The following is a 23,639-nucleotide window of genomic DNA, read 5'->3' on the forward strand; positions in this document are numbered from 1 at the left end:
ATTAACAAACAGTTCATTTCGTTGGAAGAAAATTTTTTTCCATCTCCACCCCCTCTCAAGTTATCGCCTCTTGAAATTCGTAAAATTTGAATTTTTGACACCTCATATTTCCGAAACCGCAAGTTTTTTCAAATTTTTATAAACGCAAAAAGCTAACGGTAAATTCCATGAAATTAAAAAATATAATTATTTTTCTTAACTCACACAACTAACCCTTAAAATCGAGCATTATGTTAACCCCTTTTTATATTAATTTTTGATTTATTTCAAAGACTGCATATACTCGTATGCGTCATCCTAAATATAGGCAATCCTAGAAATAGTTAAATATGAATGAAAATAGTTTTAATAGTGTGGTAGGTACACATAGACTGTATTTAAAAGCAGAATTTTTACTTGTTGAAGGGAAAAGTGCTACAATACAAACCATTGGTTTGACCCAACTTTATTTTATTACTAAATTTGCGATATTCGGTTGAATTTTATTAGCAGTTGTAATTTTTAATATTTTTAATATTGATTGAACATGTTAATCTTGATCTTTGTGCCGTTTTATTATTTGTTAATATAGAAAACAATTGTTCGCTCAAATATGTGCTTCCGAACATGGCTAAAACATGCTTAATTGATTTATAGGTAAATAATTATGAAATTTAGTAATTTCCACTTTACTAAATTTTTGTTTCAATATACAATCGCAAAGCATTTCGATTTCAATTGTTAATTTGCGTCAAGTGTTTCAATATCAATAGAAAATAGAAAAGTTAATAGGTTTTTTTTCTTTCAAGTTCGACTTGTAAAAATGTATTCTGATTACAATACTCGGAAAATTTCAAATTTAAAAATATAAGAAAAATAAACTGGTTCAAATATACATATAAGTATTTCATTTACAGAGCAGTTGCTTTCCACTTCTCGAAACAAACTAACGTTAAATTCGGTTTCGGCTACGTTTTACATACAGTTGTGTATTTTTCGCATATGTATAAGTTTGATTTTTAGATGTGTGACAAACCCCTGCGAAACCTTCACTCTGGTTTAAACACTTTCATTCTGATCTAAATCAATATTTGATTAGGATTGAGAGCTGCGAGCTGCGTGTTTCACATACCTGCTTTAGCACAAGAATGATTGCTATGTTAGTATACACCTATGTTTAATAGTTCTTTGCAGATGTGAATGCCGATCGAAATATTATAGAACAGAATATTAAAACAGAATTATGAACAACAGAATTTAAAACTAATTATGAACAACAGAATATTAAAACGGTAAGAAATTTGATCTACACGATTAACTACATGATGAAAAATGTAGTCGATTTAAGATAAAGATTTAAAATTAAAATTTTTTAGAATTAAAATTTCTCTTTTCTAATTATAGTTTCGTCTGGAATAGCTATAGAATATAAACCAATAGAAATAGTAAAATTATATTTTGATAATATAAGCTTGTTTAAAACTTTAAGGTATTAAAATTTAAACTTTACGTTTGAATGTATCTTCATATAACGCTAAAAACTAACAAGCACTAAAATACAAAAAAGTTCGTTTAAACCTTGAAAAATTTATTTTTTAAGCAGCTATTATTTGATTTCAGGATGTAAGCCAAAGTTTTATTTTACAAATATTGTGCACCACATATTTATAAGTTGTTGGCACAAGCGCGTGCAGAATATTCTTTTTATTATAAAAAATATTGGAGTTCGACTACTTGCGTACCAAACTTTTAAAGAACACGATTTAGATTTTTTTAGCCTTATATACTAATTCAATTTATCTATATTGACACTACAGGCTAATCCGTACGCAAATGTTAACATCGATTAAACTACCTATGCATGTAGGTACATATTTATGTATCAAAATTGTGTATTGTATATAGAACTTATTGTGTAAGTACAAAAATTGTTTTCTGTGTATCATTATACACGATATTCCTACGCAACAGTTGTACATAACATTGTTGTGTCTCATAAAAATAATGAATTGAATATTTACCAACAACTTTTTACAGGTACTGATTTTAAATTTTTTCGTTTAAATTCCAAAATTTTTATTTTGAATTACATATAATATCAGCTTTTTAGTTTAAAAATTTAACTAATTTTCGTTTTGTTTGTCTAAATCTCCAACAATTAATTTTCATTATAATGTTATGATGTTAAATGTTATTTCAATAACAATTTTAATATTGCAGAATAGAAATAAAAGGAAAAATCGTTCAAAAGCATTAAATTATTTTATGTAGGTTTTCATTGTAATTTTTTATACTACTCTTTTTTTTGCATTTTCAAAATTTTCCGTTTAAAAAGATTCATTGGCTTAATTTTTGAATTCCGTACAGCAAACTTCCGTTAAGCAAGGGATGAGTATATATTATAGGTATGTTTATGTACATTTTGATTAGGCTATGTTATCATAGAAGTATTTATGAAGATAAATAAAAACAAATTTGAAAATTTGTGGAACAAATTTTTCTAAAAAACTAAGCTATTTTCTGTGTTAAAGTTATTTTCATTACTCTTCAATTCAGAATAGATAGCTTCAAATACAATAGCGATTTGAGACTCTGGCCAAAAAAAAAGTTAATAAATAAATATAGTGAACACATGTTTTAGTGAACAATGTGAAAAATTATTAATTGTGCTTCAAAACAAACAAACTTATATAATAATTATTAAAAACATTATAATGCATAATAATATTTTTGTGTGGATTTTAAACAATACATATTATTACAATATACCTTATCTACTTGGGCGAACAAACCGTCTTGGCTATTTTGCCAAGCCGAATCTCGAACTAGGCCTTTAGCTTGGGAAGTTATTTGATCAAATATAGAGTTTTGAGAATCTTGACTACCGCTGTTTGATATAAAACCACTATGTAATTTTGAATTTTCAATGGTTGAGTTTAGGGAACATCCTAATGTTGGTTGATCTTTTATACTTTCAAAGTTTGGAAACTAATAAAAATTTTTTATTTTAAGTTTTATAATCTACAATGGTAATTTAAAAATTTAACTTTTTCCATAATTCTGTTTTGAGTGTCAGAAGAAGCCTTGTATCCAATATCCATGGAAAAACTCTTCTCATTATTTTCATCTGCCGTGCTTTCCTTAAATAAGTCTGGAGAACTTAAATTAGATCTGCTCGATGAAGAAGACTGCGGTGAATATATTTGGTCATCACTTTTTTTTCTTTTATTTATATTAAGTCCATCCGGATATACTAATTCTTTTGGAGGATTGAAATATTGAGAAAGACTTGATTTAAAAAATAAATCCTGAAAATGTATTTAAAATAGAATTAATAGATTAATTGTTTTTAGTGCAGATATGTGTGTATTTAAGAGTATTGTACATATTTGGTTTGTATTTTTATATAAGCAGTAATACATGAATTTTATAGCGATTAAAGTTTAAGTCTAATGTAAAAATTTTTTTCTACCATATTTTGACTCTTTATTCATGTGGTTTAGAGCTAAAACCAAACGTATTAAAAAAAACATACTGCAAACTCGCCTAAACACAGTACTCCTCTAAAACTCAGTATAACTTGAATTTAATGGTAAAAATAAGGGAAATGCTATCACATACTAATTATTGTTGTAAAATAACAATAATTAGTTTGCTAAATATTATTATTTTATACTAATTATTATTAAATTAATAAAAATTATATTTTTTTCAATTATATTTAGTTATTTAAAATTTATATTTATATTTATTATATGTTACGAGTATTCCAAAATTATAATAAAATTATAATAAGTATTTTTGGAATTTTTTAAGAAAACCTCTATATTTACAGTGCCGGTTCGGACACCTGAATTTTGGAAGTATGAATCGGTTGTATTAAAAGTATGTGGATCTAAGATTGAAATTGACCACTAATCAGACTAAGAAAAATTAGAAACCTATAAGATTAAAAAATAATTTTATTTTTCAACTTAAACCGACATAGGTTTCACTTAAGACTGATTTTACAATATTAATTCCAAATTATTTATAATAATTTTTAGCTTAGGTTAACAATTTTATATTTGATATTTAAAATAATTGATTTTACAAAATAAGCATAATTAACATTTCATAATGTGGGAAAATTACTTTAAAAACCATAAAGCGGATGCGCGTGTAAAGTTTTGTGAGAATTTAGTTGAAGTTTTATTCCCATAAGTGTAAAAGTGCTGACTTAGCATATTAGCTGTTATGTTGGCTGTTAGCTGTTATGTTAACTCCTCCCCCTTTAAAGATCCACGTCTCGTGGATTGGAAATTCAAGGTGGTAGGTTGTAATCCAGTTTGGCCTGTTTCGCTTGTGTAATTTATTGGAGGCAAGACCCATTTCCTGCGATGATTGCGATGATTCTTGAGTAGGATGACCAAAAGTATAATGATGATAATCGGCCAACCGATGATGTTGGTGACAATAAAGCTTTGTGAATTCGTGAAAAGTTTTTGAAGCTTCATGACATTTGTGAGATGTAGATTATTATATTTCGTGAAAAGTTTTTGAAGCTTCATGACATTTGTGAGATGTAGATCGTGCAAGTATCTCAGGTTGAGTTTGATTCCCTTCTCAGTATTGTTCGATCGCAAAATTGGTGGTAAGATTTGTGACATTTTGACTTCTTTGTTACTGAACAGTTTGTCCTTAATTTGTAGAGATTCATTTTGATATCCTAGTAGAAAACTTCCTTGCAGATGTCTTGTTGAATTGTTACATATGATACTTCCATTGAAATTAGTCAAAAAGATAACGTTTTCGCTCAGTTGTTCGATGACTTCTTTGGTATTGAGTTCATATTCACATTTTGCATTAAGTCCCTTCGTTAGCTGGTAGATGCAATGATCCTTTTTCACGTCCTTTAGTTGTTTGCGTTCGCATATGACAGTATCCTTGAAGTTGTTACATTCCTTGACAATCCCTAGCATTTCGTTTTCATTGATTAGTAATTCTTCATATTCTAGGTGAATTTGCCTGCTATTATTGATTGTTGATCTTATAGCAATATGATTGTAATCTTTCGAGCTTGTCTTGGAGATTGCTGTTACATACAACAGTGTTGAGTTCTTCACCATTATCGCTGTGCATATTCCATTGCTTCTATTATATTGGAGTATGGAAGGGTTTCTAGCTCTGCTATCAACTGTGTAATTTCTGCTGTGTCTAACAAATTTGTGTTGATTATCCCATTTTTAGCAAATTGTACTGCCCGTACAATTTGGCAGTACAATTTCTTTCACTTCTTCCTTTATTAGATTTACTCTGTTGTAGGTTACTTGTGTGCCATCTAATTTTTCGCCATATTCTCTTATTTTGTTATATTCTTTCAGGATTTGATGAGTTGTCTTCATTAATGCTTCGTTTACTTTATATTGTTGGTTGTTGTTTTCAATGATGTTATTTTGGCTTGTCAATATTTTGTCCCAATCTTCTGCATCTGGGTTTCCTGCGATCCACTTCCATGCAGGCCCTATCCAGTTTATTGACCGTTTAACTCTTGGTGCAGCTTCTATAAGTTCTGCTATTAGCCTTTTAGTTTGGTTGCTGTTATAAATTAGCTGGTCTTTAATGGGATTGCCTGGGTCTAACTTTCGGATGTCCAGTGTTGTTTTTTCCAATATGTCCACATAGGTTGCCAAGTTAATTACATGTACAATTTTGAACGTGCCATTGATGACGCGGCCATTTCCTTTTTTGATTGATACCATGGGAGTGTTGTATTCGTATATATTGAGTGCCAATGCCAGCGTACAGATTTCTAAACTAAGGAATAAAAATAAAAGGATTAATTATTTGGTATGTTTTTTATATGCGAATTATGAATTCGGCGTCCTGAAGCTGTTGTTACAGTGACCCTATTATTCTTTGCAACTATTTCTTTTTTAAATTTCGGCTTATTCTTGCCCTGAATTTGCTTGACTGACGTGTAAATTGTATCTCCTGTTTCATATTCTTTAGGTTTGAGTCTTTTTAGATTTTCTCTAGTAACTTTGCTTTTTTGATTTCTTTTTATACGCTCCACAAGATCTTCGCTAACTTTTTCCTTGAAGTCCGTCAAATTTTGATAGTTAATACGCTGTATTCTGCCAAAAAAAATGTCACTTGGTTTTTTCTTCGTGACTAAGTGCACCGTATTGTTGTAACGATCTACAGCTATGTTTATTAGTTCCTTCATTTCAAGGTCCTCATATTCGTTCTTCAGACATCTAACGATTTCCATAATTGTTGAATGAACTCGTTCCACAGTCCCATTTACTTCACTTTTTTGCGATGGCGTTAAATAGATTTCGATGCCAAGTGTTTTTAAATAATCCGTAATTATAGGACTAATAAAACTTTTCTCGTTATCTATAACAAGTGTTTTGGGCGATGTAAAGTAATGAAGGATTTCGATTATTTTATCTCTTACCACTAGGACTGATTTGTTCTCTATATGAAAAAATTTTGCAAATTTAGAGAATTTGTCCACACATGTGATGAATTTTTCGTTTGTGACTTCAATGATGCCCATATGCAATATTTCCGTGGGATATGTTCGAATCGGTGTTTTTTGCAGTTCTGGTTTATGAGGGTGCCTGTCATATTTATTGGTGTTGCAGATTTCGCAGGTTTTGGTGTATTTCCTTATTAGTGCTGCCATTTGCGGGAAGTAGTATTTTTCGAGAATTTGATCTTTGTTCTCACTGCAGTTGCGATGTGCCCTACGATGTTCTTCTTGGATAATTCTGAATTTATTTTCTTCTTCTAGTATATCCTCTACCAATCTTTTTGTAATGCGAATTCTGTAATTTCTGAAATGATCAGTTCGTTAAGCATTTGAATATTTTGTTCCGGAATTTTAATGCCGTTAGTGGCTGCTGGATTTAGTCTTAATTTTAAAATTCTGGTTAACGATTCTTTATTTATCTCCGGCAGGATATGAAGTGTCGTCTGTTTGACTGAAACGGTTCTTCTGTAGCGATGAATTCTTTCCCTTCTTTAATAATAATCTGATTTCTAAATACATTCAAGTGTGCTTCACAGTGTGGTATTAAATCCATACCGTCCTCTTGTGCATTATGGGCCGTGTCTGTTGATGATGTTGTTAGGACGTTGGCTTCCAATTGCAATCTTGACAGGGCATCTGCTACTTTATTTGTGCATCCTGGCCTATAAATGAGCTCATAGTTAAATTTTTCAATTCTTGCCTTCCACCTTTTTAATTTGGCATTATTGTTTCTGTTGCTTAGGCTAAAGGTCAGCGGCTTGTGATCTGCAAGAATTTTAACTTTTTTCGCACCGTACAAATAATTTCTGTGGTTGTCCAGTGCCCATATTATTGCCAGCATCTCCTCTTCATTGATAGCATAGTTTTCTTCCATTTTATTCAATGATCTGGAAACGTAAGCAATTGGACGATCTTTTCCTATTTCGCCTTGCGATAGGACGGCTCCTATAGCTTGATTAGATGCGTCCGTTGTCAGTACGAACGGCTTTTCGAAATCTGGAAATGCTGGTATTTCTGATGAGGATAATAAATCCTTCAAATTTTTAAATGCTTGAAGTTAAGGAAATTTCTTTGTTCAGGGAAATTTTAACTTTTTTTGACTGATTCGCTTTTATCTGGCCTTTTTCACCTCTTGTAAGGTTTTTTAATGGTTTTGCCACCTTCGCAAAATCTTTTATAAATCGTCTGTAATATGAAGCAAGGCCTAAGAATCCTTTAAGATCTTTCAGATTTTCAGGTGCTTTGATGTTTTTAATTGCGACGATTTTCTTCGGCTTAATGCCATTGCTGGTGATAACATAACCTAAAAACTCCGTTTCTTCCTTTAGGAACTCTGTTTTATCCAGATTAACTTTTAATTTCGCTTCCTCCAGTTTTGCAAATATTTTTTCAACATTCTCCAGGTGTGCTCCGTGATTTTTCTTCCAAATATGATGATGTCATCAATCAATGTATACATAGCAAATTTTGCCTATATATTCTTTAAGAACATCGTCAATCATCCTTTGAAAGATGGCCGGTGCGTTTTTGGGTTCAAATGGGAGCTGGTTGAAAACGCCGTTTTGGGGATGTCGGCTTCTTTCATTCTGATTTGGTGAAATCCGGACGTCCAGTCTATGGTAGTGAAATATTTAGAACCTCCGAGACTGGCTATTGTGTTTGAGATATCCGGTATTGGATATGTATCTGACGTTGTTATTTCATTTAATTTCTTAAAATCAATCATCATACGGTACTTTTTTACTCCTGATGCGTCCATTTTCTTTTCCACAATCCACACCGGTGAATTGTAGGGGCTCTTCGATGGTCTGATGATGCCATCTTCTAAAAGCTTTTTTATTTGATTTTCAACTTCGGATCGCGTAATTGCCGGGTATGGGCACGATTTGGTGTATACTGGGTCTTCGGTAGTTGTTTTAATTTCAGCTCGAACCGTTGTATTTACTGTATCCTTGTTGTCTAGAGCACCAAACAGATTTCCATATTTTTCAATTAATTTAGTTAAATTTTGCTTCATGTTTTCATCTAAATGATTATCTCGAAATTCAATTTTGTTCACTTGCAACGATTTTTTATCTTTTAGCGGAATTATTATATTTGGTGCAATTTTCAGGATGTTATTTTTCCTGTCTGTTACTGCTTCTAAATCCTTGAGCGTGTCGTCCCCGATTATTCCGTCGAATGATTCTAATCCCGGAAGTAGGTAGAAATTTAATATGGTGTCATTTCCGATGCTTGCAAAGAATTTTCCGCTTATTACCGACCGTATTGTGTAAACAATAGGTAGGTTATGTGATGGCAACAAATTTTGGATATCGAGTTTTCGGTGGGAATGCACTTCTCCATAGTAGGGAAGTGTAAATAAACTATTTTTAGCAACCTGTCGGTCTGTCGGTCTGTCGGTCTGTCGGTCTGTGTGTGCACGCGTGTATCTCAAGTTCTACTGAACCGATTTTTATGAAATTTTATATGTAAGTTTATTTCCACCATGGCAAGGATCGATCAACTTTTGGTATATATCAGGCCTCGGGAACTGCACTTTTTAGCGGGCCTGTTTTACATTTTTGAACATTTTGAAGAAAGTATTCAACCGATTTACTTGAAATTTCATATATAAGCTTTGCTCGATCGCCCGCGAAAATTGCTATGTTTTGGAAGAAATCAGGCATCGGCAACTAGACGTTTACTACGGGCCAAATATACATTTTTGTGTATATAAAGAGAAATAATTAACCGATTTCATTGAAATTTAATATATGAATTCCTCGTATTAAAACAATTAACATATAAATTTTTTGGAAAGATCAGGGCTCGAAAACTGATTTGCGGGCCGATTTTACATTTTTCACCATATCTACGTAACGAATTGATGGAATTTCTTGAAATTTGATATTTGGGTTCTGGTTGTTACCGAAACTAACTGGCGAGAATTTCAGGGAATTCGGGTAGCACAAAGCGAAACTCTACTAAGAGCCAAATTTACATTTCTCTAGATATGTTAACTATAAGCTTACTAATGTCCTAAAAATTGGAAAGAAGTATTTAACAGATATTTTTATAATATTCTGTAACACTTTCATTTAACTAGACAATACACAATGCGGTCGGTTATGTGCTGACCACATCAGATTTTTTTTTCTTTTATGTTTACACTTCCTCCAGCTGATTTTATAAAAAATGGTTTTTTCGTTGGTTTTGATTTTGGTGCTAATTCCGGCTTGATGAAATTTTTGTTCGCTCCGATGTCGATGAGGAACTTCAGTTGTTTTCCATTCTTTGTTGTACACTCTAGGTATGGTATGCTAGAGAGGCTTCCGTCATAACATTTAGTTCATCTTCTGGTTCCATCTGGTCTAAATCTTCGTAATTTTCTTCTATAAAGTCCTCATATTCCGTTTCGCTTTGTTGCTCTATATGAAACATCCTCTGCTGTTTTCGAGGGTAGAAATCAGAAGGATTTTCCCTTTTTTCCGCTATATTTTCCTGTTGAACTGGCCGATTTATGTAATTTATTTGCCTGCTCTGACCGGATCTATCCACGTCCATGGGTGTAGGAGGTTATGGCTGGGTAGGCCTTGGCGGTTGTACTGGCGGAATATTGCTTCTGTATTGCTGCTCATTATATACCATGTTCCTTTGCTGTGGGGTTATATTGTTGCTTTGAATTCTGCGAGGAGATTCGTGTTGTTTAGACATCTGATTTATAGGTGACGTTATAGAATTGCTGTAAGTTTGACTGCGTATCGTTAAATTTCGGAAATTAAGATTTTAGATCTCCAAACAAGCAGTATACGCTTCAGGTAGAGTTTGCGGTTTTTGTATTAAGATCAGTTTTGGTAGTTTACCATTCAGCCCTCGAATAAATACATCTAAAGCTTTGTTTCTATACGTCTCTATTAAAACCCTTGTGGTTTCTGCGCTGTAGTCCTCTGTTTTAATCTTGTTTATCATCAGCGAAACTTGATGATTTATTGTAACATAGAATTCGTCTATCGTCATCCTTCTTTGTGTTAGGTTCCTTAGTTGGTGCTCCAGCGTTCGCAGATCTGGCTTATCTGCGTAATGTAGCGACAATATCCTTTTCATTGTGGGCCAATCGTCGTTAAATACATTATATGATACTAATGCTGCGTCGGCATCTCCTCTGATTTTTTGACGAATACTGTGTAGTATTGCTCGGTAGATTGTCTTCGACTGAACGATTTCATAATCCCCCAAGATAGTTCCTACATTATGGATCCATGAGATGTATTGAGATGGATCCCCACTAAATACTTGCAATTCTTTTACTGAATCTGGCAGTTTGCTAATTTTATTCAGGTCATCTTCGTTTTTGGGAGCTACTAATGTTTGTGAATTGCTTGTTGATGGTTGTGGTTGCGAATTACTTGGTGCTATTAATTTCGGTTGTGGCGTGTTTTCCAATGTATCTAGTCGTTTTTTGACACCTTTCATAAGTTCCATTTGACAGTTTACCGCGCCGGTTAACTGAGTAATTGCTTCAGCTAATTCTTCGAGTTTAACCATTGTGTGTGTATTTTGTTTGTAATTTTTGTTTAAATTGATTAATATTTTATTATGCGCTAATTGTAAGTCGTTTTTTTGTTTTAGTTTCGTTTTAAATCAATTAATTAAAAAAATTGTCGACTTCGAAATTAGTTTTGTAAATTTGAAGTTTTAATCTTGATTTTTATTAATATTTATTTGATAAATTTGATTTTAATTATGTTTAAATTATGTTTAAAAAATTTTTAATTTTCTCGATAGATTCCGTTTATAAAAAATTAAAAATTTTACTTACAGTAGTATAGAGGCTTTTATCATTTTTTTGAATGGGTAGCCTTGGTTATCCCGGAGGGAAGAAATACAATTAAGATTAATTTTTCTCAGTGTATTTCACTTGCCTTGTTGAGCCTTAGTGAGCCTTTTTCTTTTGTCCTTTTGTGTCGTACTGTTTGGCCGGATGGACTGTATTTTTGCCGTTTCCCCCAAGCGTTAAAGTTGCAGACACCCTACTAGTGGTACAGTTTCAATCACATAAATCGGTTTTAATTTTATTGAAAAGCACAGTTTCACAATAATTCTGATTGTTTCAGTCTTGATTTTTTTTTTAAAAAAGATTTTTGTAATTTTTATATATTTTTTTGGTTTTTACACAAAATTTGAATTTCACTGTCTTATTCAATTTCTGATAAAATAAAAAAATTCCCTTTTTTTACTATTTTTTTAATTATTTTTTCCAATTTTTTAATTTTAAAATTTCAGTGTTCACTTTTTATATTTTTTTTTTAAATTGTCACACCCTTTAATTTATACAATTTTAAGGTTTAATTTTAAAGTTTAGTATTAACCTTTTTTTTCAAGTTTGTCACAAACCTTTAATTTATACAATTTTAAAGTTTTTTAATTTAACAGATAACCGAACCGACACTGACTAACTGCTCGGGCGCCAATTAAAGAAATCGATTTATATAAGATTAAAAAATAATTTTATTTTTCAACTTAAACCGACATAGGTTTCACTTAAGACTGATTTTAAAATATTAATTCCAAATTATTTATAATAATTTTTAGCTTAGGTTAACAATTTTATATTTGATATTTAAAATAATTGATTTTACAAAATAAGCATAATTAACATTTCATAATGTGGAAAAATTACTTTAAAATCCATAAAGCGGATGCGCGTGTAAAGTTTTGTGAGAATTTAGTTGAAGTTTTATTCCCATAAGTGTAAAAGTGCTGACTTAGCATATTAGCTGTTATGTTGGCTGTTAGCTGTTATGTTAACTTGTATTAGTAAATAAATATAAAATTAGAAAATTAACACCTTCTAATGATATCGTGTATATTAACAGATTTTGAAAAATGTTAGTCAAATAATGGAAATGGACGTGAAGTGATGGTAAAGTATAAGCTACAATAGGATGGTTGAAGTGGATTGTTGAAGTAGCAATATGTGCATGCAAGAGTCTGACTCTTTATGGATTATAAATACTGCAATGTAGTTCCTAAAAAAATCACAAACAAAAAGTTTATAAGAAAAAACGCCATATGAAGTTTTTCACGGAAACCAGAACTTAGTAAAGTTTTACAACCAAAGTTTTCGTCATATTTTTAATTATATATATATTCAGGTGTTAAAAAGTACGGGTATTTCTAGAAGGGCTAGAGACATGGGACAAAAGACATTGGATGGGTTTATGCCTCTAGGATCCCAGAAAAATCTGACATTGGAACTTTTTGCGAACCTGGGACTTTTTGCATAGAAATTGTATTCTATATGCATTACACTATATAGTAGTATATACGTTAGAATTGGTGTTAACTCATTCTACGGTCACGCGTTTTATTCGCATGTATTATAAACTCCAAATACATACATGGATGCATTTTAGTAGCGAATTATTTTATGCTTATACAGTAATTTATCGCTTAAAGTGCTTATTGTAAAAGGTTTTTTACGATTTTATGCGACATAACTCAAAGCGAGGTTCTAAAATAAATTACTCAAAAGGTATGAGATCTCAAAGGAACTAATTAGTTGTTTAATTATGTATATTTTGGTAATTATTTTTCAGAACTTTTCTTATTTTAAGTTTTATCTTATTATTTATTAGGAAAAAGCATATCTATATGTATAATACGGATGTGTTTTTGAAGAAATAAAGTAAACCTTAAATATCTCAGCCACAGAATGGAACACAATTTCAAAACTACAGGCATAATACTTGCAAGGCTTGCAATGCAAGCACACAGGACTAGTATTATTATAAAAGTTTAAAGAAAATTTCAAAAAAAATATTGTTATAATAGTTTGGAAAGAATCGCAAAAATTTTAGGTACATATGTATGTATGTACATTTTTTTTAAAGCTTCCTAAGTAATTTTTTTTAAACTTTCTATATGAATTGAATAATATTCAAAACTGTGGTTTAGCATATAGAAATAAATTTTAAACACATAATATTAAATCATGGGAGTAAACGTACAAAAATAAATTTTTTAAATAAAGAAAGGGTTTAGGCAAAAACAAAACAATAATTTTATTCAAATATATGTATGTACGTATGAATGTATTAGAATTTAGCATTTTTTACAGGTTTTCGCTCGAACAATAAAAATAAAATTTTAGGTAGATACATACGTACGTAAATTCTCTATGTATATTTTTTTAAAGCTTGCTGACGAAACATAATATTCAAAACAATAACAAATGAAGCATTAATATTCGGATGCCACAAAACATCTGATGTTTTTGATAAGAGACATCAGATGTTTTGTGGCTTTGATACGTTTATTTACATCAAGCTTATTTCGATTTTTCGAACCAAAAATATGTGAGATCATTATATTTTCAAATATTATTTACTGCTCGGTTTGTGTTTCTAATGATATAAAGTATAAAAGAAAAACGTGCTTTTGTTATACAAAAATTTTTTCAGAAAATCTTAAAATAGAGCTATTTCGGGGCTAAAAAGTTCCAATGTCAGATTTTTCTGGGACCCTGGAGGCAAAACTCTATCTAATGCTTTTGTCCCATGTCTCTAGCCCTTCTAGAAATACCCGTACTTTTTGGCACCTGTGAAGTAGCTATATATATATAACTAGTCGTGTTTGCTTGCATTGCAAACCTTGCAAGTATTATGCGTGTAGTTTTGAATTTGTGTTCCATTCTATGGCTGACATATTTTAAGTTTACTTTGTTTTTTCAAAAACACACTCGTAATATACATATAGATATGGTTTTTTCTAATAAATAATAAGATAAATTTAAAATAAAAAAAGTTCTAAAAAAAATTACCAAAAAATACATAATTAAACAAATAATTAGTTCTTTTAAGATCTCATACCTTTTGAGTAATTTATTTTAGAACCTCGTTTTGAGTTATATCGCATAAAATCGTAAACTACCTTTTACAATAAGCACTTTAAGCGATAAATAACTATATACGCATAAAATAATTCGCTACTAAAATGCATGCACGTATGAATTTGCAGTTTATAATACATGCGAATAAAACGCGTGACGGTAGAATGAGTTAACACTAATCCTAACGTATATAGGGTAATGCGTATAGCATACGATTTCTATGCAAAAAGTCCCAAGTTCGACCCCTGAAAAATGTGATTTGCCAGTTGAACTCTTTTTTATTGATAATTTTATTTTTTTTAAATTAAAATTGAAAAAGCTTCACCCTTACAAATCAATATCAGCGGGTTTCTGTTCTGAATATTATTTTTTGAAAATACCCTATTTGTAAAAAGTTTAATGCAATAGAATAACATTTTCTTATAAAATTTTGCCCTAAAAATATATTGTCAAGAAGTTTAATGTACACTTACATGTTTAGCTTACTAATACATTTTGCAGCAGATCGCGAAAAGAATACATAACTAAATGCGTACGTACATACATACTTATTATAAAACAATGTATATTTTATTAAAACATTACAATTTTCTTAAAAAAGTGATCACTTTTAGTTATAACTCACACTTCCAAATATGAATTTATATACAATATTTGTACAACCAAAAGTAAATAAAAAATTTCCCCTGCCATATGTAGTACTATTTTGTAAAAACGGTTTCAAAGCATCTTGGGAGGGGGTGAAGGGGGAGGGCGGGTGGAATTAATGCTTTCGATTAATGCATAAACATACATAATTACGAATGTATACCTATTTTTTTAAAACTGCGGTTGAACGTATAGAAATAAATTTTTCAAATAAAGAAAAGGTTTAGGCAAAAATAAAATAATAATTGTATTCAAATATATGTATGTATGTATGTACATATGAATGTAATTTTTCAAATAAAGAAAAGGTTTAGGCAAAAACAAAATAATAATTTTATTCAAATATATGTATGTACATATGAATGTATTAAAATTTAGCATTTTACAGTTTTTCGCTTGGAACAATAAAAATAAAATTCTAACTACATACGTACATATATTATATTCTGTACGTATATTTTTTTAAAGCCTAGTGACGAAACATAATATTGAAAACAACACAAATGAAGCATTATTATTCAGATGCCGCAAAACATCTGATGTCTTTGACAAAAGCTGACATTTATTTACGTTAAAATAATTTCGATTTTCCGAACCAAAAATATGTGAGATCATTATATTTTCAAATATTATTTATTTCCCGGTTTGTGTTTCTAATAAAATCGTAAAACGTATCATTTATTTCTTGGTTTGTGTTTCTAATTATAAAAAGTATAAAAGAAAAACGTGCTTTTGTTATACAAAAATTTTTTCAGAAAATTTTAAAATAGAGCTATTTCGGGGCTAAAAAGTTCCAATATCAGTTTTTTCTGGGACCTTGGAGACAAAACTCTATCTAATGCCTTTGACCCATGTCTCTAGCCCTTCTAGAAGTACCCGTACTTTTTGGCACCTGTGAAGTAGCTATATATATATAGTTTACATGTTATATATTAAAAAAAATAAAACAAAAAATTTAAATAGAATTAAAAAAAAAAATATTTAAAATAATCCAAAAAAGGAAAATACGACAATGTCCAGACAAGCATCGATTCAATAATCTTTTTTTTATCAGACTTCCACGTTACGCACCAGGCTACACCCTGAACTTCCCGTTATAATTCTATACTTTATTCATATTTCGTATAACTCTTCAAAAGCCATCATTTTTTACATTATATATATGTAGCTACTTCTCAAATGTCAAAAAGTACGGGTATTTCTAGAAAGACTAGAGAAGTGGGATAAAAGGCATTTCTATTGCAAACTTTTTACAAATAGGGTATTTTAAAAAAAATATTTAGAACGGAAACTCGCTGATAGTGATTTGAAAGGGTTTTATCATTTTAATAAAAATAAAATTACCAATAAAAAAAGTTCATCTGGCAAATCGCATTTTTCAGGGTTCGAACCTGTGACTTTTTCCATAGAAATAGTATGCTATACGTATTATTCTATATAGTATTAGTGTTAACTCATTATATATTCACTCATTTTATTCGCAGGTATTACAAAATCCAAATACATACGTTCATGCATTTTAGTAGCGAATTATTTTATGCATATACAGTAATTGATCGCTTAAAGTGCTTATTGTCAAAGCTATTTTAAAATTTTATGCGACATAACTCAAAGCGTGGTTCTAAAAGAAATTACTCAAAAGATATTAGATCTCAATTATTATTTTAGGATATTATTTGGAACTAATTATTTGTTTAATTATGTCCGACTTCGTAATTATTTTTAAGAGCTTTTCTTATTTTAAGTTTTATCTTATAAAATGTTAGGAAAACAAGTAAAAACGTTTCAGTCGGTATAAACCGATTAAATTATACCCTGCACCTTTCGTTATTGTGTAGCAATAACTTGAACCTGTGAAATCATTCTATAGAAACTTCATGATATGTCTGACCTATAATTGGACATCCAACTGCCAAGTTTCATGAATCTGACTTTATAATTTTTCCAAATATATAAAATTAACTTTTGGAGTTGTATGGCAAGTACCTGAACCTGTCAAGTAATTCCATCAAAATTTCACAAATATATCTGATCTATAATCGGACACACAACTGCCAAGTTTCATGAATCTGATTTTATTATTTTTCCAAATATTAAGAATAAGCTTTTAGACTTGTATGGGATCTACTCGAACCTGTCAAGCAATTCCACCAAAACTTCAGAAATATATCTGACCTATAACTCGACATACAACTGCCAAGTTTCATGAATCTGACTTTATTATTTTTCCAAATATTTAAAATAAGCTTTTAAAATTGTTTGGCAAGTACCCGAATCTGTCAAGCAATTCCACTAAAACTTCACAAATATATGTGATCTATAATCGGACACACAACTGCCAAGTTTCATGAATCTGACTTTTTATTTTGCCGAATATAAAAAATTTGCTGTTGGAGTTGTATGGCAGCCACCCGAACCGGTGCAGCTATCTCATTATAATTTTTAGAGCATATGTAGAATATAATTGGACACATGTACACAAAATTTTATATTTATAGCTTTATTAGTTTTTGAAATATTTAAAATAAACTCTTTGAGTTGTATGCCAGCTACCCGAACCCGTTGTCCGAATTAGTCCAATATAAATAGGCTTTGACAAAAGAAAAAACTTGTTAAAGTTTGGTGTCGATTGCATTATTCGTTTTTGAGTTATCGTGCGATCGGACGGACGGACATGTCTAAATCGACGCAGAATTTTACGCTGAGTAAGAATATATATATATGTGTTTATCGCAGATGACTCTTTCAAGTAGTTACAAACTCCATACCAAAATTAATATACCCTTCACGAAGTGCAGGGTATAAAAACATATCTATATGTATATTACGGGTGTGTTTTTGAAGAAAAAGTAAACTTAAAATATCTCAGACACGGAATGGAACACAATTTCAAAACTACATACGCAATACTTGCAAGGGTTGCAATGCATACACATTAGTGTTATATAAAGGTGTAGAATGTAAGAAAGAGAATGTCTCAATTAATCAAAAGCCTGTTGTGTATATACATCTAATTTTAAAAATTAGCCATAATTAAAATAATGATGAAAATAATGGCGTTATAAAAGTCGCAACTATACAAAATGTACAAAATAAAAATTGTAAAAATATGGTTTTAATAAGTCAAACAGTTTAATTAATTAATGATAAAGATGAGAATCTGATGTTCAATTTTTTTAATGTGAAAATATTGAGTATAGTCATCCAATAACTTAAGAGACAGTCGTTGTTTTATATTGGAAAGAGTCTATAGAAAAAAATATGATACTTTAATCAAAGACATTTCTAATTCATACAAAAATACTTAATATAAGAATATATGTATGTATTTCTTAACAAAAAGTATGATGATCAATTTTGAATATACCGTATGTATGTTTTAGAAAATTGTGTATTACGAAGTCTTGAGAATAAAGATACTTATGGTATTAGGCAGTCTTTGTACATAAAGATATCTGTGAGTACGTTCCTTGACATTACAAAAAATCAAGGCCCTGTTTTTTTGTGAATGGATTTGTAAAATTGCATGTGTATTTTATGACTGCCGACAGGTATTAATACGATTGTACTATCGTCTCTACCTTTCGAATTCATATATGCAATGATTTTTATGAATTATGAAGCGTATAAATTTAATTAATACAGTAAAAATATTCAGATATATATGTGATTATATAAGAAGTATGCATTGTGGGAGACATGTCAATCATAATTAGCAAATTTGTTAACATCAAATGTACATTTTTTCAAATTGCACTATTTTTTTTTTTTTTTGTAGTGTAGCATTTATTGAAATCTTTAATGAAAAAGAACGTGGAGGTTTTTTTTTAAATCAATTTTTTAAATAATTGAAAATTGTTGCTATAAGATTTCTTCTAAAATTATGCAATATATAGCATTTTCAGATTAAATTAGCCCTTTTGCGAATTAAATTAACGTTTTTGCGAGTGGAATTAAACTTTTTGCGAATAGAATTAATCCTTTTGCGAATAGAATTAACCCTTTTGCGAATTGAATTAAACCATTTGCGAATTGAATTAATCTTTTTGCGAAATAAATTAAACTTTTTAATTATTGTTAGTTAATTTAATCTGAAAATGCTATATTATAATAGCAAGAAAATAGATCTTCAAAAAGTTGAGCCTTGATGTTGTTTTGAAATGAAATATGCAAAAATGAAGTGAAACAATAAGGCTGTAATTAACGAGTTCGAGACTTAAATTGTCGAAGAGGTATTATGCAAAAAGCATGAATTTAATTTGCAATATTTTTAATGTTACCTTGTCGCTCATATTTTTTGATGCAGTGTCAATAAACACATCTTGAATCTTTATTGGAAATTCAGAAAATATGTCAGTTGTAACATCACTTAAAGATGAAAATGAAGAGCTTGTACTTTCCGCATCATCAGATTCGGACTCACTATCATCTGTCACAGATTGCTCTAAATTTTCTAGTACAGCCACAATATTTTTCATTAAAGAACTTTCACTGAATATGTTGAAATATATTGGATTAAGATTTTGAGAAAAATGTCTTAATTTGTCTCCTATCTGCAACGACAATTGTTTTAAAAGAAGTTATTTAGTCTTAAGTGGGAAATTACCTGTGTAGGGTCAGTAATACCAGTTTGTACACGTAAGAATGCTACGTTTTTAGGAGTCAATGACCACTCAGCATAATATTCAACAGCTTGTGTTCTGGAGAATTTATTTAAAAATTGTGATCCTTTAGGACGAGATCTAAGAAAGCTGTTTATTTGAAATGCAACAACGGGTCTTGGATACAAGCGTAATGTCCGTGTATGTTCGGAAAAGTTAGCTAACATGTTTTGTGAATTGAAAAATCTAACCTATAAAGCAAAATGACATATTTTGTTATATATTATATACATACACAGAATATCTTAGAATTTACAAAATGTACCATTGCAACTCGAACAGCTAAATCCACAGTATCTATGCGATTTTCTTCGGCATTTTGAGGTTCCTTCCCCGATATATATTTTTTTGTAGTCTTATTTTTCTGATTTGAATTTGAAAGTTTTGCGGGCTCTGTTGTTAATCCAGTAAGTGCTTGCTTTAATTCTACTTTTAAATTAGCCGCTTCTGGTTCAGGTAAAGAAGGTATATCAAAATTTTCTGCCGGTGTAGTTAGTTTGGTTGTGTCCATATCAATAATCCATATATCGTCGGGGAGCCTAAAAAAATATTCATTTCAATGCATTTACTTCGGGAAGACATTGTTTTCCAACAATATATGTTCTTAACATTTGTTAAAAAATTAACCTGAAATGCTTTGTTTTTTGAGCGATAAATGAACCTGGTACGCCTATAACAAAGGGTGTTGGAGCTAATAATAACTGTTCTGCACAATTCATTGATGTTGGTAATAATGGAATAACTGGAAACATATATTCAAGTGGATAAAGTAATGTTACAAATGCCAACACAGACATTGAAAGAGCATTGTAATCTCTAGATACAACTAAAACTTTGTTTTCTAGGAGTATCAAAGTTAAAACTTTCAAGCATGTTTCAACTCCTAGCAGCTCAATAGGAAGATGAAGTGGGTAATCTACCAAAAAAAATCTTGTATGATCAGGTAGCGCAAAGTAAAGAGTTTCTTGAACTGGATTAGGTAAGTTTTCAACCTAAAATAAAATATGGAAAAAAATTGAGCATTAAAAAAATTTTTTGTGAAATTACCTGAACAAGTGTTGACCCAGGAACAGGAGCAGCTGCTGATAGTAATTTATATATCCAAATTTCAATTTCTTGGACTTCACGTAGTATTCCAGGAGCTTCCGGGCTATCAATATACCCCATTAAGTAAGTCCAACCAATATCTCTATTATTTGAGCAAATATTTACTAATTTAAATTTACATAAGCAAACCCAATTAAATAGTACCTTCTTCTTTCTCTTGTAGATTCTGCTTTTTTAGAGTTAATAATTTCACCATAAGCATCAACAATGCTCTTAAAAGAGAATAAGCAATCTCTAAATTTTGTAAAGAATGGATGGTGTGAGATTATACACAATGATGTAAGTGCGAAACATTTGTTTTTTCCATATTTTCTTTCCTTTTTAATGCGACTGCATGGATTATCGAATCTGTAATCTTTTATATTAGCAGTTTCAAACGGATTGGTAGACTGTGATTTAAAATCTGATTTAAAACTTTTCATTGCCCTCCTTGATATGTCCTTGTAAAAATTTACACAAATTCCGTATCGCGTTTTTCCTAAAAAAAAAAAATACATTTTAAAATAAATAAAAAAATTATTTTACAAGCTTGCAAAATTAATAATGAAAATTGCAACCACATAAATAATTATTGTATGTATTCAACAAAATATATTAAAAGTTAAGAACCTGAATCTTTATCTGTTAAGGTAAAAACAAATGTTTTGTTTCCCCTAATAGCATTTTTAGTAGAGTCAATTGTTGTACAACCTTCTGGTTGGCAAAAAAATACAACGTCCAGCGGTAAAGGAAAATCATCATGATCGATCGGAGGATATCGACGTAAAAGTTGTGGAACCTAGAAAAATATACCTTTTTATTTTCATTATTGTTTTTTGTAATTTTTCATTACCAACACATGAGATGAGTTTTTGTCTAACCTTCCAGTTGGAGCAAATCTTGTTCCGACTATAGCCAAATAATCAACTAGTCTAGGACATACTTTTAGATGATCTCCCATTGATTCTGTAAAAATATTGAAAATCAAAAGTTTTGCAAGAAATATTGTAAAATATTTAAAGATAGAATAAATATAACTTATGCCATTTAAATGAGTGGATACTCATTATAATTAACTTATTATCATTCGATAAAGGAGCTACATATTTTAAATCTACGATGAATATGCTAATCAACATATTTTTCATGATTTTGTAATTAATATTCTGTTTGTTGGTTTTCATAAATGAAATATTTTGTTAATCTTGTCTTTTGGTTTTAGGCTATATGTATGTACATACTTATGTATATTGCATGAAACATTTCATTATAGAAAACCCCCTTTTTTTAATTCGAAATGTTATAAAATATATTCTTGTTTATTTTAAAATTTGAAAATTAAAAAAATGACGAATTAAATGCTGTACGATGTATTTTTTTAATCATGAGAGAAAGGCGCTTGTATGAATTTTTATTCTAAGAAATTTTGATAGTCAAATCTTGAAAAATCAATAGAGAATATACATCACATTTTTAATAACTCTCATTCTATTGAATAATTTAAAACAACGTCAGTAAGTTCTTACATATATTTATAATAATAAAATATTTTACACGATTAACATTTTTTCAAGTAAATCAATTACTTTTATTAATTTTGTTCGTCTTTATTAATTTCACTAAATTTACATTGCGATTTAGTAAATCACACTTTACAATATATATATTCGAATTTGTGTTAACGACTTAACGTGACAGGTAAGTTTGGAAGTTTAAGCTGAAATGACAAAACAAAATAAAAAATTTTCATCAGAGCTTTTTTCATATTATATAATCTTCATTTTTATTGACAAGCTTTTGTACGACATATCAGTATATAAAATGTTATATTCGAAGCATTTAAGGTTATTTTACAGTACAAGACACATCCTTTTTGACAATATTTTATGTACATATTAAAAATATTGCTGCCTTGCGTTTTCACTTACCAAAGATGCTGTCGTTTTGTGCGTTCACCCATTTCTCTAAAAAATCTACTCTAATAAATTTAATTTTTATGTGAACTTTAAATTAGAAATGACAATGTATTCACAGTAGGCATATCTTATATTATTGAATATAAATTTATATTTTCTATACTTTGTGCTAGGCAAAATATTCAGGCAATTTAGGCTCACAATAATTAAATCTTTGGAAAATAAGTTAAAGGACAAAACACACAAAAACAATAGAACCAATTATAATCAATGACACAAAACAAAAAGAAACAGACTGGATGTTAACAAAAAATAAAAAAATATAAAGAAAAAGGATACAAATATTCCGTCACTGTTAATTTCAAAAAACAAAAATATAACCACGGTTTTCAACTACAAAAATAAGGAGAACGTTAAATGCCAGGACAAATATAGCTTATAAATTACGCGAAAATAAACAGACCAGACCTCTAATGGTCAGGCACCTTCACCTATCGTGTGATCCAGGTGAAATCAAAAAGGAATTACTGGAAAGAGAATAGTGAGTGCATTTAATCACAGACCTCTTTATATAAGACTTCATAATACACAATTTACTAATACGTACATAAGGTATATTGAAAATTGATCATCGTCCTTTTTTTCTAAGAAATATTTTTTATATTAGGAATTTTCGAATAAATCGGAAATGTCACCACGATGATTTGGGATGTGTCGAAAATAAAAACGATTAAATACAAAATATATACAGAATTTATTTTATTTCATATAAATAATAACAAAATTAAATTTCTTGTTCTTACAAACTGGAATAATAAATTATAGGTAACAAAACATTTTTTAGGTAAAACAAAAATAGTAAATACATAAAACAATTGTTTTAAAAAACAGTTGTAATTTTGAATTTACTCTTTTTTATTAACTACATAACATATTTGCATAAAAAACGCTTGTAT

The 23,639-nt window shown here is 29.8% G+C and overlaps 1 protein-coding gene across 6 annotated transcripts in view; it reads right to left on the reverse strand.

Annotated features, from left to right (window-relative positions):
• Positions 1-22,477, reverse strand: part of LOC129614962 (MAP kinase-activating death domain protein) — a 63,218-nt gene extending 40,741 nt beyond the window's left edge. For 3 of the 6 annotated variants that reach the window (XM_055529954.1, XM_055529953.1, XM_055529949.1), the window contains exons 1-11: positions 22,294-22,471; positions 21,621-21,733; positions 21,398-21,566; positions 20,933-21,266; positions 20,729-20,870; positions 20,309-20,673; positions 19,947-20,220; positions 19,627-19,872; positions 19,301-19,573; positions 3,027-3,287; positions 2,749-2,967 (exon numbers count right to left, since the gene is read on the reverse strand). In XM_055529954.1, coding sequence (XP_055385929.1) covers positions 2,749-2,967; positions 3,027-3,287; positions 19,301-19,573; positions 19,627-19,872; positions 19,947-20,220; positions 20,309-20,673; positions 20,729-20,870; positions 20,933-21,266; positions 21,398-21,566; positions 21,621-21,728 — 2,391 coding nt within the window. In that variant the 5' untranslated portion in view covers positions 21,729-21,733; positions 22,294-22,471. Of the gene's footprint in view, positions 1-2,748; positions 2,968-3,026; positions 3,288-19,300; positions 19,574-19,626; positions 19,873-19,946; positions 20,221-20,308; positions 20,674-20,728; positions 20,871-20,932; positions 21,267-21,397; positions 21,567-21,620; positions 21,734-22,236 lie in introns of all 6 variants that reach the window. The other 3 variants (XM_055529950.1, XM_055529952.1, XM_055529951.1) reach the window with 3 other exon arrangements.
• Between the last annotated feature and the right edge of the window lie 1,162 nt (positions 22,478-23,639).

The sequence above is a fragment of the Condylostylus longicornis genome, unplaced genomic scaffold (assembly GCF_029603195.1).
Source record: "Condylostylus longicornis isolate FDR11 unplaced genomic scaffold, ASM2960319v2 ptg000131l, whole genome shotgun sequence".
Classification (NCBI taxonomy): Eukaryota; Metazoa; Arthropoda; class Insecta; order Diptera; family Dolichopodidae; genus Condylostylus; species Condylostylus longicornis.